General features: G+C 41.7%; 1 protein-coding gene across 1 annotated transcript in view; it reads right to left on the reverse strand.

Annotated features, from left to right (window-relative positions):
* Window positions 1–16,945, reverse strand: part of HAO2 (hydroxyacid oxidase 2) — a 65,687-nt gene extending 48,742 nt beyond the window's left edge. The window contains exons 1-6 of the mRNA XM_042782051.1: window positions 16,815–16,945; window positions 14,554–14,705; window positions 9,939–10,222; window positions 8,503–8,712; window positions 3,999–4,157; window positions 3,586–3,655 (exon numbers count right to left, since the gene is read on the reverse strand). Coding sequence (XP_042637985.1) covers window positions 3,586–3,655; window positions 3,999–4,157; window positions 8,503–8,712; window positions 9,939–10,222; window positions 14,554–14,705; window positions 16,815–16,945 — 1,006 coding nt within the window. The remainder of the gene's footprint in view (window positions 1–3,585; window positions 3,656–3,998; window positions 4,158–8,502; window positions 8,713–9,938; window positions 10,223–14,553; window positions 14,706–16,814) is intronic.
* Window positions 16,946–18,021: the final 1,076 nt, after the last annotated feature.

Here is an 18,021-nt window from a genome sequence, read left to right on the forward strand (position 1 = left end):
CAGTTACATGCAGGGTCCAAGTGTGCCAAAGGCTAGAGACCATTCCCAAGGCATCACCTTATATACAGGAAGCAGACTACATCCCAAAGACAGCTACTCAGCTGCTTGTGGTAGATCCCATCATGGAGTTGATTGCCAGTCTCATCATGGGGAATAACTACCACCAGCTGCTCAGCCACTCAACCAGGCCCAGCCAAGTTGATACACAAACATAACTACCACAACTTGCATATGAGCAACTGATGGTCTGTTCCACAGACAGCTCCTGGCCTTGTTTTGGCTGAAGGTATTGAGCGTCTTCATTGCCTCTTGCCACAGATGTAGCTGAAGTGATTCCTGTGTACTCCGTCTAGTGAGTCCACGTGTATAGCTGCTGTTTGTGTAGCTGAAGAAATGTATTTGCAATGAATCAGTCGGTCTTGCAAAATTCTAGCATGTGATTTTCAGTGTTATTTCTATCACCAAGGTCACATTTTCCAACTACAGGTGATTCTTCTTTGTTTCAACTTTTGCATTCCAATCACCAGTGATAATCAATACATCTTGATTACATGTTTGGTCAATTTCAGAATGCAGAAGTTGGTAAAAACTTCAATTTTCTCATCTTTGGCTTTGGCGGTTTGTGTGTAAATTTGAATAATATTATTTTTAACTGGTCTTCCTTGTAGGCATATGGATATTATCCTATCACTGACAGCATTGTACTTCAGGATAGAGGTTGAAACATTCTTTGTGATGATGAATGCCACGCCATTCCTCTTCAATTTGTCATTCTCGGCATAGTAGATCATATGGTTGTCTGATTCAAAATGGCCAAAACCAGTCCATTTCAGCTCACTAATGCCTAGGATATTGATCTTTATGTGTTCCATTTCATTTTTGACAACTTCCAATTTTCCTAGATTCATACTTCATACATTCCATGTTCTCATTATTAATGGATGTTTGCAGCTATTTCTTCCCATTTTGAGTTGTGCTACATCAGCAGATGGATGCCTCAAAAGCTTTACTCCATCCACATCATTAAGGTCAACTCTACCCTGAGGAGGCAGCTCTTCCCCAGTCATATTCTGAGTGCCTTGCAACCTGAGAGGCTCATCTTCCAGCACTATAGGGGACAAATGTTTCAGGGCTATTCATTAAGCTCTCTAGTAATGTATCAGGCAGTGTTTCACTGCTATTCAAAAAGGTTTTCACTGGCCAATTCTTTGGGAAGTGGATGGTCCCTTCCTTCTTCAAGTCTGTCTTAGTCTGGAAGTTCCACTGAAACCTGTCCACCATGGGTGACCCTGCTGGTATTTGAAATACTGGTGGCACAGCCTCCAGCCTCACAGCAATACACAAGCCACCACAGTATGATAAACTGATAGATGAATGGTGGTCTGGAAAGATTACAGCCAAGAAAACCCTATAGGGCAGTTCTACTTTGCATGTGGGGTCACTGTGAGTTGGAATTGACTTGATTGAACCTAACAACAACAGTATGGGCCTGCCTGAAACTGATGGTCTGAAACCTAGCGGTCTTGATCCATTTCTGTCTGCTCAGTGGAATTGAGCCTGGCACTGGCATTAATGCTGGCCTAAATTTTCTAGCTTATACTGCTCAAGACCAGAAAGTTGAGACTGCTACTTTAATGAATAATATGCAACTCAGACACTGGGTGTGAGATACTTTTCTAAATATTATATCACAGCCAGACTTGAGAAGACTTGAACATCTTGTGTTGTGCCTGGCATAGGACAGATGCTCAATAACATTTGTGAAAATACATGAATGGAGTAGAAGTGGTCTTGATTCTGTGAATTGAGGAATGACTGGAAGTCTTTTTGGAGTTCATCCTGTCTGTCCTCTTACACTGCAATATATTACAAAGACCTACTGAGACTGAAGGGAGCTCTGGTAGCGTAGTGCCTAAGGCACTGGACTGCTAACCAGAGGGCTGGCGGTTCAAACCCACCAGTAACTCCTGGGAAGGAAGATGGGGCAATCTGCTTCCATAGTGATACTGCCTTGGAAACCCAAGGAGGGGTCGCTATGAGTTGGGTCCGACTCCATGGCACATAACAACAACAACACTGAGACTAGTGAGTACCAGTAGAGTTTCTCAAAGAGAGCTATTTGCTATGGACATTTGGGGTAGGATAATTCTTCACTATTAGAGGATTCCAAGCATTTTAGAACATTTAGTATCCCTGAGCACTAAATACCTGTAGTACATGCCCTACAGTCATTGTGACAAGTATAAAACACCACAAGAAATCAAAGCCCAAATGTCTTTGAAGAGGAAGGTACCATCATTGGTTAAGACCTACTATTGTACAAGATCACTGGAACCCCAGCCTTTGCTAAAAACTTATGATATTTTATGAGTGCAACTTTATAATTTCACTCTGGAGTTAAAATGTTGAGACATTTGTATTTGTTCTGTCACCTGTGCTTATGCAGGACAGTACTTCTCCATCAGACATTGTGTGCCCTTCTCTCTTCCTCTTTGTATCTCCTCATTTTCCCTCCCTTTCTCTTTCGCACAATTTTTGACTATTCACAGTGTCTGCATATGACTTAAAAGAGGACACCCAGAGCATCATCCAATATGCCTGGTGTCATCTGAGTGAAGCAGAGTAAAATGGGACTCTTCTTTCCCATAATTCAGAAATTGCAGTTGCTTTCATTGCAGATATATCACATTTTAAGTGTATGCTTAAACCTGTGTGGTAGCTAAGGTTGTGTGTCAACTTGGCTGGGCCTAGTTGAGTGGCTGGGCAGCTGGATGTAGTTATTCCCCATGATGAGACTGGCAATCAACTCCATGGTGGAATCCGGCATGAGCAGCTGAGTAAGCTGCTTTTGGGATGTGGTCTGCTTTCCATATATAAGAAGCATCTTTGGGAATGGTCTCTAACTTATGGCGTGCTTGAACCCTGCATGTAGCTGTGTCATTGTTCAACAGCCTGCCATGCCCTGCCAGTCCTGGGACTTCTTCTGGAGTTGAATTAGTGACCTTCCATGTCATTTGATAACATCAGGACTGTGCCTTTTTACTTGTGAACCTTGGGTTTGTCAGCCTCAGCATCCAGCAGCTGCCTGAGTGAAGAAAGCCTCCAGCTTCAGTGGGCCAGGAGCAGGAGGCAGAGCTGAAGCCCAAGGCTGAGAGGCTTTCACCCAGCCCCTAGAGCCTGGCACTTTGAACTCAGACATCAAGCCTCCAAAACTGTGACAATAAACTATTTGTTAAAGCTATCCCATTTGTGGTATATTCCGGTCAGAGAGGCATTAGGTAACTGAAACAACCTGGTCTAGCATGTTTCTTCCGTGTTCTCTTTTCTGGACAGTTGGTAGCTTGAACCCACCCAGTGGCACCATAGAAGAAAAGTCTGGTGATTAGCTTCCGTAAAACATTTACAACCAAGAAAACCCTACGGAGCTCAGTCCTAATCTGTAACACATGGGTTCACCATGAGTCAGAATTGATTTGACGACAACAATTTTTTTCTATTTTTTTTGGAAGCATGTAGAGAGACAACCCCTCCTGTTCTTTAGATCTCCCTCTTTAAGCTCCAAACCAAGAAGGATACAAAACTTACCTGTAAGGGTCATGGATGTGTGAAACTCCTTTTTTAAGATGTTCAAAACTTCCAGAATACCATGTTCACCCTGGTCCCGAGACACAGAGAGAGAAAGACAGTTAAAGAGCCATGAAGGAACATTCTAACTATCCACTACATCTAAATCCTGGGTGTAGCCCAAGCTTTGGTGGAGGACATCTGTGAAATTAGAACAATGTTGGGAATAAAGGAGGGTAAAGAGAAAAAGATGCCAAGTGGGAACTATTGAAAGTCTGAAATGGCAGCAGGAAGATGCAGGTAGCTGTAACTAGCCTTCAGGAGTCTGAGATACCTGGAAAAGGGGCTAAGTTTGAAGATGAATCCACAGAAAAGCATGAACATGAATGAGAAGCTCTGTATTCTCCAGTTGACTTTCACTTTGCCATTCTCACCTTGCAAGCAAGACCCCACAGGATGGGTCTCCCAAGAAAAACACATTTTGCTCCAAGTGCTAGGGCCTTTAGCACATCATTGCCAGTTCGGATACCACCATCCAGGTACACTTCAATCTTCCCTTTCACAGCAGTCACAACCTCTGTCAAGGCATCGATCTAAAAAAGAAATGTCCATGTGGCTCTGGGATTCCCATGTGACTCTGAAAGACTCATGGGGCAGAGGTGCCCTTACAACATGGGATCGGACCAGGAAGTCCAAGCTGGGACAATGCCCTTCACAAGTTCTTTGTCAGCTTGAAACTGCTGGTGTCTATCAAAAGTAGCAGCAGCTGCCTTCCCAAGGCCCAGTGAGCCTTTCCAGGCTCCCCCTCCTGCAATTTTCTGCTTTCCCCTGAGGACAGCTTCTTTTTGACTCACTTATTTGTCTACAGATTGGGAGAATGGCTAGGTTCCACTGTATATCCTAATGAGGAAATTTTCTATTTATAATGTTCACTTTAGCATTCTCCTTTTTTACAGAAAAAATTTGACTTTAATTTTCTCCCACTCTCTTTTTCTGGAGGACACAGCTAGACATATTTTCTATTGTCAAGGCACTAATACTCTTGGCAAAATGAGTATAATTCCCAGCACCTGCCAGTCTTGACTGCGGCTTGTTCTATGTAACTAGATTGCGTGTTTTTTAGAAATTGCTGTCTACCAAGTCATTCCTGACTTCCTCATGGCACAACTAAGAAACTGGATAGAAATTCAGCAAGACCAGTTGCTGAAACCTAGTCATTGCTGTCCAGTCAATTCCAACTCATAGCAACCCTATAGGACAGAGTAGAATTGCTCCATAAGGTTTCTAAGGCTGTAATCTTTAGGGTATCAGATTTCCAGGTCTTTTCTCCTGCAGCACCTCTGGTGGGTTCAGATCACCAACTTTTGGTTAGCAGTTGAACACTTAATCACTGTAGCACCAGGGCTCTTTCTTCTGATGAAGATCTTTTGGCTAAGGCTAAGCAGGGTAAGAAACTGGAGATAAAAGAACTTTTTACTTTAATTTACAAGTGGTAAAGGAATTGAGTGTTTCTGACTTTCATGTAATAACTGGGAGGAATTCATTCCAAATATGAGAAATTTTTGTATTCCCAGCATAGTATTGTTTAAATTATTTCTATGATGTTGTGAGAAAGAAATGAACGTATTTGTACAAACTCTTCTGGTGAGTCATATTGGTTAATACAGCTTAAGATAATTTGAGATGAGAAAAAGAACAGGGGTTGAATTTTCAGTCTAGGGTATAACATGCTTTTAGAGTTAATTTTTGATAGGTCAGAACAAAACATTCATTAGAGTCTCTTAGGAACAGAAGCTGACTTATCCCCTCCCCTGGCCCTAGGGAGAAGCATAAGGACTGTGTTAGATATGGAGCCTCATAGCTGGGAATGTCACTCAAAAGGCCATTGCCCTCAGAGGACTGGAATAGAGTGAGCACAAAATTTAAGGGGATGCCAAAAAAACCTTAGTAATCAAGATAAATAATATTTTAATTCAATACGTAAAAAATCAAGTTGGGAAAATTTGGCCTGTGAGCTGGGGACCTGTTTTAATAAATAAAGTCTTATTTGAAATACAGAGAGGATTAAGGCGAGGTTACTGAAGCAACATTATTCAAGTGTAGGACTGGATCTTGTCTTTGTTTGATGTTGATATTTTGTTCAACATGGATTTTTTTTTTTTTTTTGCATTCATTTTAAATAATGAGCCTGAGGCAAAGTGCTTCATTACCTCACATTAGCCTTGCCCCTGCATAACTTTATAAGTTCTGGTGGCATAGTGCCTAAGGCATTTGACTGCTAACCAGAAGGCTGGTGATTCAAACCCACCACCACTCCTCGGAAGGAAGGTTGGGCAATCTACTTCCATAGTGATACTGCCTCAGAAACCCAAGGAGGAGTCACTATGAGTCAGATCCAACTCGATGGCAGTGAGTTTGGCTTGGTTTTGGATAACCTGGGGTTTGGTTGTTAAATCAAATAGTTTGAGAGAATAGCATGTTTGTCAGCCACAATGGGGTTAGAGAAATTCCTCTCTTTCTTTCTCCTTAGCCTGTGTGAAAGAGAAGATGTTCTGCCAACACTCATTCTCTGTTGAGGAAGTAAGGGGGAGAATTTGTCTGCCTCTTTCTCAATCATTATTCAATCTTCTTCAAGGGAACGAGGTTGGTTTAACTGACTCATGAGAGTCTAACATTAATAGATGTTTCTGTTTTATTCTAAAAGCCGATATTCTACCCTGTTTATTTGCTGTGTGCCTGAGTGGGTTCTTCTTTGCTTTCTGCTCCCACTTAGAAGCACAGTTGGGAAGGCCCAGGGCTTGCCACACTCTTTTATGCCCTCTTTCTACCAGTTACTAGGTGTGTGACAAGTAGGTTTGTGGGTATCCTTGCAGAGGCTGGTGGGAGAGGTCAGAGAGTACTCTGCAGACCCATTTTCTCTTAAGGTTATAAGATGAAAGATTTGGGACAGAACAAGAATGCTTTTCAAAGCAACCCTTATCAGAGAGGTACGAGAAGGCATGTCCCTTGTTCTCCTGTGCCTATTCTCTATCATTGGGGAGCTCTGGTAGCATTGTGGCTAAGGCACTTGACTGCTAACCAGAAGGCTGGCGGTTCAAATCCACCAGCCACTCCTTGGAAGGAAGATGGGGCAATCTACTTCCACAGTGATACTGCCTCAGAAACTCAAGGAGGGTCTGACTCGCTATGAGTCGGGTCCGACTCGACGGCAAACAACAACAACATTCTCTATCATCAGAGCCTGGTGGAAAGGAGCAGGACAGATTACCCAATAAGCAAGGTAAGCTTATTACAAAGACTTAGTCAAACCTATGTGAAATTGTTCACTATAGATTAGTAAGTAAGCACAAGTAAGCTTCTGCTTACCTTGCTTACTGGTACTCCATCCCTGTCAGGGACTATAAATTAGAAAACAGGTTTTGATTCTGTAGGAAGGTTCTGTAGGTTTGGGAGAGAAACAAACGCCAGCCATACCTAGAAGCAGAATTTTTGATGTGGTGAAAAAATGTGAAATAGTTCACTACACATTAGTAAGTAAGCACAAGTAAGCCAGTGCTTACCTTGCTTATTGGGTAATCTGATACTGGAGAGGAGGAGGTGAGTGAGTGCTTCTTAAACCTCTAAGCACCACAAACCTTAGAGTGTATAAACCATCTGACATAACATTTAGACCTCTGGAATTTGTCAAAACAAAGTAATTGAGACTATGCAAACAATTTAGCTTTAAGAATAGTTACAGATGCATTGCTTAAAATAGCAGAAGATTGGAATCTCAACAGGTGTTCAATAATAGAAGATTAAAAAAAACAAACAAACAAAAAAAAAAAAACACCTCACTGCCATGGAGTGGGATCTGACTCATAGCGACCCCTCCGTGGATTTCCAAGGAGATATCATTATGGAAGTAGATTGCCCCATTCATACTATACAACCATTACAGACAACAGAAGCATATTGATTGAAATGAAAAGATGCTCTTAATATATTGTCAAAGACGAAAATTACAAAATAGTATGTATAGTTTTTAAAGCACAAAATGGCATATTTACATTAAAATGTTGATAACAATTACCAAAATATTAACATTAATGATAGTGATGAAATTAAGGGTGAATTTTATCTTTTTAAAAATTATGTGTATTTTATAATTTATCTGCAGTGAACATGTTTTACTTAATAAAAAAATTAACAAAATTTAGAGGAAAAACTTGTACTTTTCTTTTTTTAAAAAATGAGTCAAGCAGCTGTAGAAGAACCTCTGGAAAAATACATTCTCCATGGAAATAAATCAATAATTAATTCCCATTTAAAGATTCTTTTCCTGTCTCTTACCTCCTCATTTTTTACTTGCATACTCCATCTTTAATGAACATAAATTCATAGGCTGTTGTAGATTTTAATAAAGGACTCATTAGGGCAAACTTCAGTTGTATTGTGAAAGACCAATATTTACCGGATTAAACAAAGTGCTACTCTTTCCTGCAGTGTGTCATAAGAGAAAATATGAGTGCACAGTCCATGAAAAGAGGCAAACTTCAACTGAGTGCTTTTCCTAGAAGGCAGGATAACTCAATGCTCTGGAGCATTGCTTTTTATCAAGGTCCACCTTAACCACTTACTAACTGTGGTTATCAACATGGACAAGTCCTTCACATCTCTAAACTGCAGCATCTCCATCTTTAAAACAGAGATAAAAATACTCATCTTGCAAAATTTGTAAGAATTAGAGATGATATGAGTCAAATGTGTAAAAATGACCTGATTCACATTAGGCTATTATTTGTGATTTAAAGCCCTTAAAATGTACAGTGATATACCAACATATGTGGGAAGGGAGGGGCAAATGTGTACCAAATTGTACAGAGTACTTTGCTTGTGGATACACTCTCTCTCTCTCTGTCTCTGTCTCTTTTTCTCCTTGGAAGTCATCCTACTTACTGATGCAGCAACTCCATCAAGCTGCCTCCCACCATGGTTGGAAACAATGATGCCATGGACATTGTGCTTCACTGCTAGCTCTGCATCCTCTTTTGTCAAGATCCCTTTAAGGATGATGGGCAATTGAGTTATGCTTTGATACCAGGAGAGATCATTCCAGCATAAGGATGGGTTAATGGGAGACATCTGGAGATGCGGTGTAGAATCTCTCTGCGGAAAATAGAAAGGGAAACTTAGTCCTGAACTCCTTCAAAACTGCTTGACCCATCCCTAAGATGAGACACATTTGAAGATCTACCATTCGTAAGCTTGAAAAGAGGAACAATAAAATTCAACAATGCTTCTAGGTCCTATTCCTAATAAAACATATATAAAAGAATTTCTACTTAAATTGTTTATTCATTAACCATTAGTCGAATACTTGCTCAGTAATTGTGGCAGGTCCTTGTGATACAAAGATAAACAGGATACAGTCGTTACTTTAGAAGGTCTCAGAGAGAGATGGATAAAAGCATTCATAATTTGATGTGTTATGGTTGAGATATGCCCAGGATAAGGAGAACTAAGAAATATTTCAATAATCCTACATCAGATATTACCCTGCATTTACCCTTGGTTCACTATGTGTTTGAAATACCCCTAAACCCCAATGTGCCTCTTGAGTCAGAGATAAAGTTTTCAGAAACCTCAAGGCCAATTTATGGTTAATGGGTAGAACTGTTGAGACACTTGGCTAAGTATTGTAGCTGCCCATTGGCTGAAAACATTTGCATCACCTTCTGTACTATAATCAGTGGAATTCAACTATGGCTTTTCACTCTATCCCATTCATTGTAGGATTTAATGGGGGAAGTGCTCTTTGCTGGCATCTAGTTCAGAGATTCCAAACAAGTGAGATGCAGTACTTCCTGGACGAGTTCTAAATATGCAGAGATATTGACTCGTCAGTTTTCAGGGTGAAGCCTGAGCTGTGTGTATCTTCTCCAGATAGCACTTTGTCAAAGTGTGCCATCCAAAATGATCATTTTCTAAGTGTGCCATAAGGTAGAAAACCTCAGAAGAACTTTTATTTACTCTCCTGTTCCATGCAAAGATCCTTCTATGTATTTCCTATTTCTTCTTCTTCTTCTTTTTTTTTTGTTTTTGCCAATTCAGTTTTTTACAGATGTACAATTTATTGACAGCAATTATATTTCCTGTTTCTTAGGTTCCAAATTTGGTGGCAAGTTGGGCAGCTCCAGGGGTGAGAATGTTTTATCTTATATTTTGTTTGGAAGCTCTGGGAATAGGGCCCATGTGTGTTTTTTGAACTGCTGCAACTCCACTGTATAGCACAGAGTAGTCAAAGAATGTTTGTGGAAGGGAAGAAAGGAAGACAGAGGGAAGGAAATTTCCCTCCTGTAATGCCTACCCACTGAATTGGGTATTTTTATTACCTCTTTAGGGGATCGAAGATCCTTTAGCAATAAGTTCCTCTTCAAGTCCAGTTTGTTTCGAATGTCATGTCGCCTGTTGCCGACTGTGGGTACATCTACAGTGATTACCAGAGCTTTGAAACCCAGGGACTCTGCCCTCTGGATCAGCTGTTTGTTTAGCTGCCGATCTGGCTGCACATAGAATTGGAACCATCGGAGGCCTCCAGGGGCAGCAGTAACAATATCTTCAAGGGTGCATGATGCATATGTGCTAGTAATATAGCAGATGCCAGCTGCTTGGGCAGCTGCAAAAGCAAAAGACACAACTCAGGTTGGAGGGCAGGAGTGTTCTGGACTGGAGTGGGAGGCCTTAGGAGTTTGTGCTGCCCTGTGAGTAGAAATAAAGCTTGACTTCATTTTGTTACCCTGTAGGGCAGGGATAGGAGGTGGCTTGATCAGACTCACATTCAAAACCAAACTCACTGCCATGAGCCCATTCTAACTGAAAGTGACCCTCTTTGGGTTTCCAAGGTGGCAAATCTTTATGGAAGTAGATTGCCCCATCTTCCTTCCGTGGAGCAGCTAGTGAGTTTGAACCACTAAACTTCTGGTTAGCAGTCAAACGTCTTAAGCACTGTGACCAGACTCACTCAATGCCATAGAGTCGAATCCGACTCATAGTGACTCCTCCTTGGGTTTCAGAGGTGGTATCTCTATAGAAGTAGATTACCCAGTCTTCCTTCCAAGGAGTGGCTAATGGGTTTGAACCGCCAGCCTTCTGGTTAGCAGTCAAATGCCTTATGCACTATGCCACCAGAGCTTCCCATGTCCAGACTAGGTGGCATAAAAATGCTTAGGTTCTCCTCTGTATACCTTTCATACAATACCCATACTTCAGAAGAAAATATTTTCAACCAGAGATGCCATTTTATGCTTATAACTAGGTTGGGCATGTTGTAAAGTTTGAGCAGGAAGTGGACTTCTCTTGTGATCTCTTTAATGAAGCAGAAGTGAGTTTGAGGGAAGAGAATGAGGAAATGTAATTCCATTGGAGAAGACTGAGCTTTGTAGTGGCAAAAGAATGACATCTGGAATTAGAGGAATGCTAGTTCTATCATATCTTAGCTGTGGCCTTGAGTCTTATTTCCCTTATCTGTAAAATGGGGGAAGTAATAATTATTTTATAGGATTATTGGGAGAATAAATAAGATCCTGGATATGGGAGCACTCTTCTAACTGCAAAGTGATGTATTGTACAAATGTTAGTGATAATGAGGTTGATGATGATGGTAGTGACCATGATGTTGACACTGCTGCTACTGCTGGACTGCATATTTCTCATTTCCTACTTTAATCATTTTCAATGGAATTTTGCAACAGGTTAATGTCACCACCATTCTATAACCCATGCACACAGAATTTTGTCTAATCAAAAGGGTATTTTCAATTCCTAACATTAAGAGGGGGAGCTCTGGTAGCATAGTGCCTAAAGCACTTGACTGCTGACCAGAAGTCTGGTGGTTCAAACCCACCAGCCACTCCTCGGAAGGAAGGTGGGGCAATCTACTTCTGTAGTGATACTGCCTCGGAAACCCAAGGAGGGGTCACCCAAGGAGGGGTCGCTGTGAGTTAGATCCCACTTGATGGCACATAACAACAACAACAACATTAAGAGGATCTACCCCATTATTTTGTCCCCTCTCCTCTCCTCCCCCAGGCCATCCTCCTCAAGAAAACCCCACACAACACATTCAACCATGAAGATTTAATAAACTGGTCATATTTCAAACTAGCTATTATGACCTCATGTACAAAATAGCCTCAGGAAAGAGCTTATCAACTTAGAGGCACAAAATCAAGACACCAAAAATACAGTCTGAGATATTCCAGGGAAGTAGACCTTGAGAAAAACAGCATTCACCTGGTGTTGATGCCTCCTAGAGCTAAGAGATAAGGTGTATGTATAGTCATAACTTAGAGGCCTCTCTTTATCTTTCTAATGGATTAAAGAGTCCCGGTCCTTGGGAATGGAATGTGTTCACATGATCACAAGCTGTAACTCAACCTATATTAACCCTGTAGTTACCCATTAAGGGTGAGCAGACATTTAGAGTATTCTGAAACTCTGTTTCCTGCTTATGCATATACGATTAAACATTTTCTTCTCTCTTCTCTCGGTGTGACTGAATTGACTCTGCATTGCTCCAGGCACTGACCCACATTTTTGGGTTACAGCCAGACTTGGTTCCTAATACCATCAGGATGTATGTCACATTCAGCTTTAGAATCCTTGGATTCATTGCTTTCTGGATCATGGAGTCAAAGCAAAATACCACAGGGAAGACCTGGCAGTCTCGCAAAAAAAATAAGAGCAGGGGTCACTAAAGAATATTTTTGGCTTTTTCTTCTCTTATTTTATTTTATTTTGGTGGCAGATTGCATTGGGCAAATCTGTTGCAAAAGACTTGTTTAAAGTGTTAAAAAGCAAAGATATCACTTTGAGGGCTAAGATGTATCTGACCCAAGCCACAGTATTTTCAATCACCTCACATGCATGAGAAAGTTGAACAATGAATAAAAAGACCAAAGAAGAATTAATGCATTTGAATTATGGTGCTAACAAAGAATATTGAATATACTGTGAACTACCAGAAGAATGAACAAATCTGTCTTGGAAGAAGTATAGGTTAAAAGCTCCTTGGAAGCGAGTATGGTGAGACTTTGTCTCACGTACTTTGGATGTGTTACCAGGAGGGGTCAGTGCCTGGAGAAGGACATCATGCGTGGTAAAGTAGAGGGTCAGTGAAAGATAAGAAGACTCTTAATGGTATGGGTTGACATAGTGGCTGCAACAATATGGAAATGATTGTGAAGATGGTGCAGGACCAGGGAGTGTTTCATTCTTTTGTACACAGGGTCACTATGAGTTAGAATGGACTCTACGGCACCTAACAACAACAAATAGGGGTGGAGAGAATGGGAAACTACTCAAACGTAGACCAAACTTATTGCTTTGGAGTTAACTCCGACTCATAGTGATCCCTCCTTGGGTTTCCGAGGCAGTGTCACCACAGAATTAGATTGCCCAACCTTCCTTCCAAGGAGCGACTGGTGGTTTTGAACCGCCAGCCCTGTGGTTAGCAGTCAAATGCCTTAGGCACTACACCACTAGGAACCAGATATACTCAACAAGAAATGTTTTATTAAACAAGAAGACGAAGTCAATTGAGGAAAAGGAAAAGAAATATTTGGTAAGAGTAGTTGCCAAGGACTCATGTCAGGACCTAACCTCATGATTTTCTCCTCATCTTAATTTCAGAGAATTGCCATTCAGCCCCAGCCTTGGCTCGTGAGGGGTCAAAGAGACCCCTCCCTCAGACCACATTGTTGTTGTTATGTGCCGTCAAGTCATACCCAACTCATAGTGACCCCTCCTTGGGTTTCCAAGGCAGTATCACTACGGAAGTAGATTGCCCTATCTTCCTTCCAAGGAGTGGCTGGTGGGTTTGAACCACCAGCCTTCTGGTTAGCAGTCAAGTGCCTTAGGCACTACGCAGACCACATTAAGCATGCCTTTCTCCACAGTGTGAGTCAGAGAAGTCAGTGTCTCTATTCTGAGGGGTGTTTTGGATTTTAGCACCTTCCTATTTATCAATGGGAGCTCTGGTAGCATAGTGCCTAAGGCACTTGACTGCTCACCAGAAGGCTGGCGGTTCAAACCCACCAGCCACTCCTTGGAAGGAAGGTTGGGCAATCCTACTTCCATAGTGATACTGCCTCGGAAACCCAAGGAGGGGTCACTATGAGTCGGGGCCGACTCCACGGCAAAACAACAACAACAACAACAACAACATTTATCAACAAGACACTTTAGTGGTGCAGTGGTTAAGCGCTCAGCTGCTAACCAAAAGGTCAGCAGTTTGAATCCACTAGCCACTCCATGGGAGAAAGATGTGGCAGTATGCTTCTGTAAAGATTGTTGCTGTTGTTGTTGCTATGTGCCATCAAGTTGGACCTGACTCATAGCGACTCCTTGGGTTTCTGAGGAGGGATCACTACAGAAGTAGATTGCCCAACCATCCTTCCGAGAAGTAATTGCTGGGTTTGAACCGGAAGCCTTCTGGTTAGCAGTCAAGTGCCTTAGGCACTATGCTACCAGAGCTCCTCTGTAAAGATTACAGCCTTGGAAATCCTATGGGACAATTCTACTCTGTCCTTAGAGGGCCACTGAGTCTGAATCGACTCAGTGACAACAGGTTGGTTTTGGTTTTATTTATTAGCAGTGACTCTTCCATTCTGTCCCACTGTTTATTATGGAAAATGGATATTTTCTCAGTCTTAGGTGAAATGTTATAGAAACCCAGCCTTAAGAATTCCTTGTCTCACTTTCCCTAATTCTAACCAGATTGCTGTCCTTAAGCCCCCGCCCCCCTTTTTAAAATGTGTTATTTTAAGTGTTTGTTTTACATTCAACATTACATATATATTTAGTTTCATTCCCCATTTACCATCTCCAACCCTAACCCAATCTCCTCCTTAAGCCCCTTCTGTAGAAAAATTTTACTGGTGCCTCTCACTTTCTTCTGCATGTATCTAGGCCTCTGGGAAGGAAGTCTCCGGTTAGGTTGGTCCATACCTCTGGCTGTGCTCATTTCTCCATCAGGCCAGGCGAGACAGTGGAAACCTGTGGGTGCAATGCCAATGGGGGCACTGATCTCCTTTCCTTGGATTGTGGTCCTGGTGTCCACCTCTGACATATCTTTCAGGAACCGGGGGCGGAGACGGATTCTATGCTAGGCAACACAGAGGTTTTCTCTTGGTAGGTTTAACTATCCAGGCTGGATTTACTGTATGGGCTTGGGGCACCTGATTTCTGTGTGGGTCTTAGCAAGATGGGTCCCCAGAAACCTCTAGTGGACTCAGTTGGCTGATAGCTGATTAGATAGCATAGATGCAGATAGAAGCTCTCCAAGAAGCCTCTCTAGCATCCTATTCCACATTAACCTGACTTCTGTAAACCTTTAGTGCATAAATGGTCCCCACCATGCCCTGCCTTGCTCTTTCAGGGATCTGTGTCTTGGAGCTGTGCTTTTCTGACCAGACTCTCAGCACTTGGAGGGACTGATTGATTCAACGCAATAAGGTCTAGAAAGGAAGAGTACAGTCATGAAATCATTCTGGGTTCTTCCCCTTTCAGATTAGAAACAATTCTCCAAAAAGTGAGTAAGGCCACTGAAAGAGGAAGAATCCCAAATAATTAATGATCCTTTTTTTTTTTTTTTGTGCATGTGCTAGAAATTAATTCATTTAAAGGTCTGATTTTAAAACTGAGTTAGAAGAAGGTAAGAGAACACACAAATGATAAGTACAGTATGTAAAACATACTTTTAAAACTAATGGGCACTTAACCTCTTGGTCCAAAATTTTCATTTTTACACAAAATATTGTTTCTGTATACAAACTTAGAAATATATTTCTGGGAATACTAATTGTGCAAATTTTAGTAAGGTAGGCTCAGTTACTTCATCTATGAAATTGGAGTAATGATACATATTTCCTAATAGTTTTGCAAAGACAAAATGAGATAAAGCATTTAAAGTGCCTAGCTTGATGGCACATAACAACAACAACTGTAGCATGGTGCTGAAGGAGTCTTGGTGGCAGGCTCCTTGGTAAGAGTTCAGCTGCTAACTGATAGGTTTTTGGTTTGAATGCACCAGCCACTCCGTGGGAGGAAGATATGACAGTCTTTTTCCATAAAGAATACCCGCTGGAAACCCCATTGAGTGGATCTTATTGCTGTGTCCTATAGGGTTGCTTTGAATCGGAATCAACTTGATGGCAATGGTTTGGGGCTTGGGAGTATGGAGCTAATTAAGAATTAAAATACTGAATAAAAGTAACTTATTGACTTCTATCCCAATTTTTCAGTTTTTACCTCTCTGTCTCAGGAGCCAGCAAACTTTTTTTGAAGGGCCAGACAGTAAATATTTTATCTTTTGTGGGCCATACAGTCTCTGTCACAATTACTCAACTCTGCAGTTGTAGCACAAAAGCAGCCATATATAATATGTAAATGACTGAGCATGGCTGTTCCAATAAAACTTTATTTGTGAACACTGGAATTTGAATTTCATATAATTTCAAGTGTCACAAACTTTTTCTTTTTTTGATTTTTTTCAACCACTTAAAAATAATTTAAAAATGTTCTTACTTTGTGGGCCAAACAAAAACAGGCAGAGGGCCACATTTGGCCTGTGGACCGTTGTTTACTAACCCCTGCTCTTCTCTCTTGGATCATCCCTATGACTCCTTGGTTCTCCATATTGCCTACATTTCCTGAGTCCTCTCTCATGCCTTACATTTTCTCCTCCAAGCCAGAAGTTTAGAAACTCGGGAGATTTAGGCCCACTTAACTGGCTTCTCCTTCCTGCCTAGGAGACTGTGATCTCCAGGGCTTTTGTCCTATATTATCAGGTTGCAAAGTTTCTAGAATATTGTGATAATTGTGCTAATTTTACAGAAGTAGTAAGATAAATCCCCTCTTAATCCATCCATCTCTCCATTCTTATTGTTGTGTGCCAGCAAGTAAGTTCAGACTCACAGCGATCCTATAGAAAAGGTACAACAACCCATAGGGTTTCCTAGGCTTAAATCTTTATGGGAGCAGATTTTCAAGTCTTTCTCCCACAGAGCTGCTGGTGGGTTCTAACTGCCAACCTGTTAGTTAGCAGCTGAGTGGTTCGATCATTGTTCCATCAGAATTCCTTTCCCCTCCATTATTAGATCTTGAGTACCCTGTGTTCTTTGGAGGCAGAAACCAGAACTGCTACCTTCCAAGGAGCTCTCAACCAGTGCATATTAACTTAACAATAGAACAGACACCTGACACCAAACCTTTTAAATGCTGCGATGTTGTCATCTAGTGTGAAGCTGTCATCAGCTCCTCCATCAATAAAATCCCAAGATGACTTGGACAGATGCTCCCGTGCTTGTGCCTGAAAGTCTTCCAAACACACCAAGGACATTTCTGTACCTTGAAAGGAAAAAACAAAACAAAAAGCCTAGCAGGAACACTTCAGATGTTCAGGAGAGGGCAACGGGAGAGCTAGAGCTACAGTATGCAGCTGTTTGGATCCAACATTCATCCTCCTGATGAGTTGCTCCTGATGGAGTTACTGCCCAAACCAGAAAACAGGAAGCCATGCCCCACTCCTTCATTCTCCTACCCCACAATCTCAAGCCCTGATTATTCAGTCTTCTAAATAATCCCCACTGTCTGTCCCTCCTCTTCATGCCCACTGCCTTAGATCTAATAGAGGCTCCACCACCGCTTGTAGGATTATTGAAAAAATTTCTGACCTTCATTACCTCACCTCCAGATCCACTTTCCATGTGATCTCCCTCCAGCTGCCCATCATCTTTCTGAAGTGCAAGTCTGATAATGCCCCTTGTCATTCAATGTGGCCACTTCATGGCATTCCCAGCCCTCCAGGACCTGGGCCAATCTGCCTCACCAGCTTCACCTCTTAGTGGCCTTTCCTGGCACTTGTTATTCCAGTTGGCTACTTGCATTTCCTGAACATGCCAAAGGACCATTTTATGGCTCTGTGTATTTTATTTATTTATCTATCTATCTATCTATTTATTTATTGTGATTTGGGTGAAGATTTATAGAGCAAATTCACTTTCCATACAGCAGTTCACATATACTTTGTCTCATGTCATTGACCACAGTTTACCACAATGCAACAGCTCCCCTCCCACTTCCTCCCCATAGTTACCTCTTCCCAGTGTCCATCCCTCCATGCATTCCTGCCCCCTGAGCTGTCTCCCTGTGCATAAGCAGCCCTTCTTTCTCCCATGAATGTTCTCTCCAAGGAGTGTATCTACTTGAGGTAAATATTCAATTCATATGCTTGTATTTTGTTTGGCTGGAAACCACAGGTGTGGGTTCAATTTCAGACCTGAAGGGCACTTAGGGGCCATAATCTCAGTGGTTCCACCAGGCTCTATTGGACCAGCAAACCTGGTCCCAACCTTTTTTTTTTTTTCCTCTCCAAGTGATTTTGAGTTTTGTTCCACATTGTTCTTCTCTATCAAG

The sequence above is a fragment of the Orycteropus afer genome, unplaced genomic scaffold (genome assembly GCF_000298275.1).
Source record: "Orycteropus afer afer isolate SDZICR_OR568_19922 unplaced genomic scaffold, OryAfe1.0 scaffold00010, whole genome shotgun sequence".
Classification (NCBI taxonomy): Eukaryota; Metazoa; Chordata; class Mammalia; order Tubulidentata; family Orycteropodidae; genus Orycteropus; species Orycteropus afer.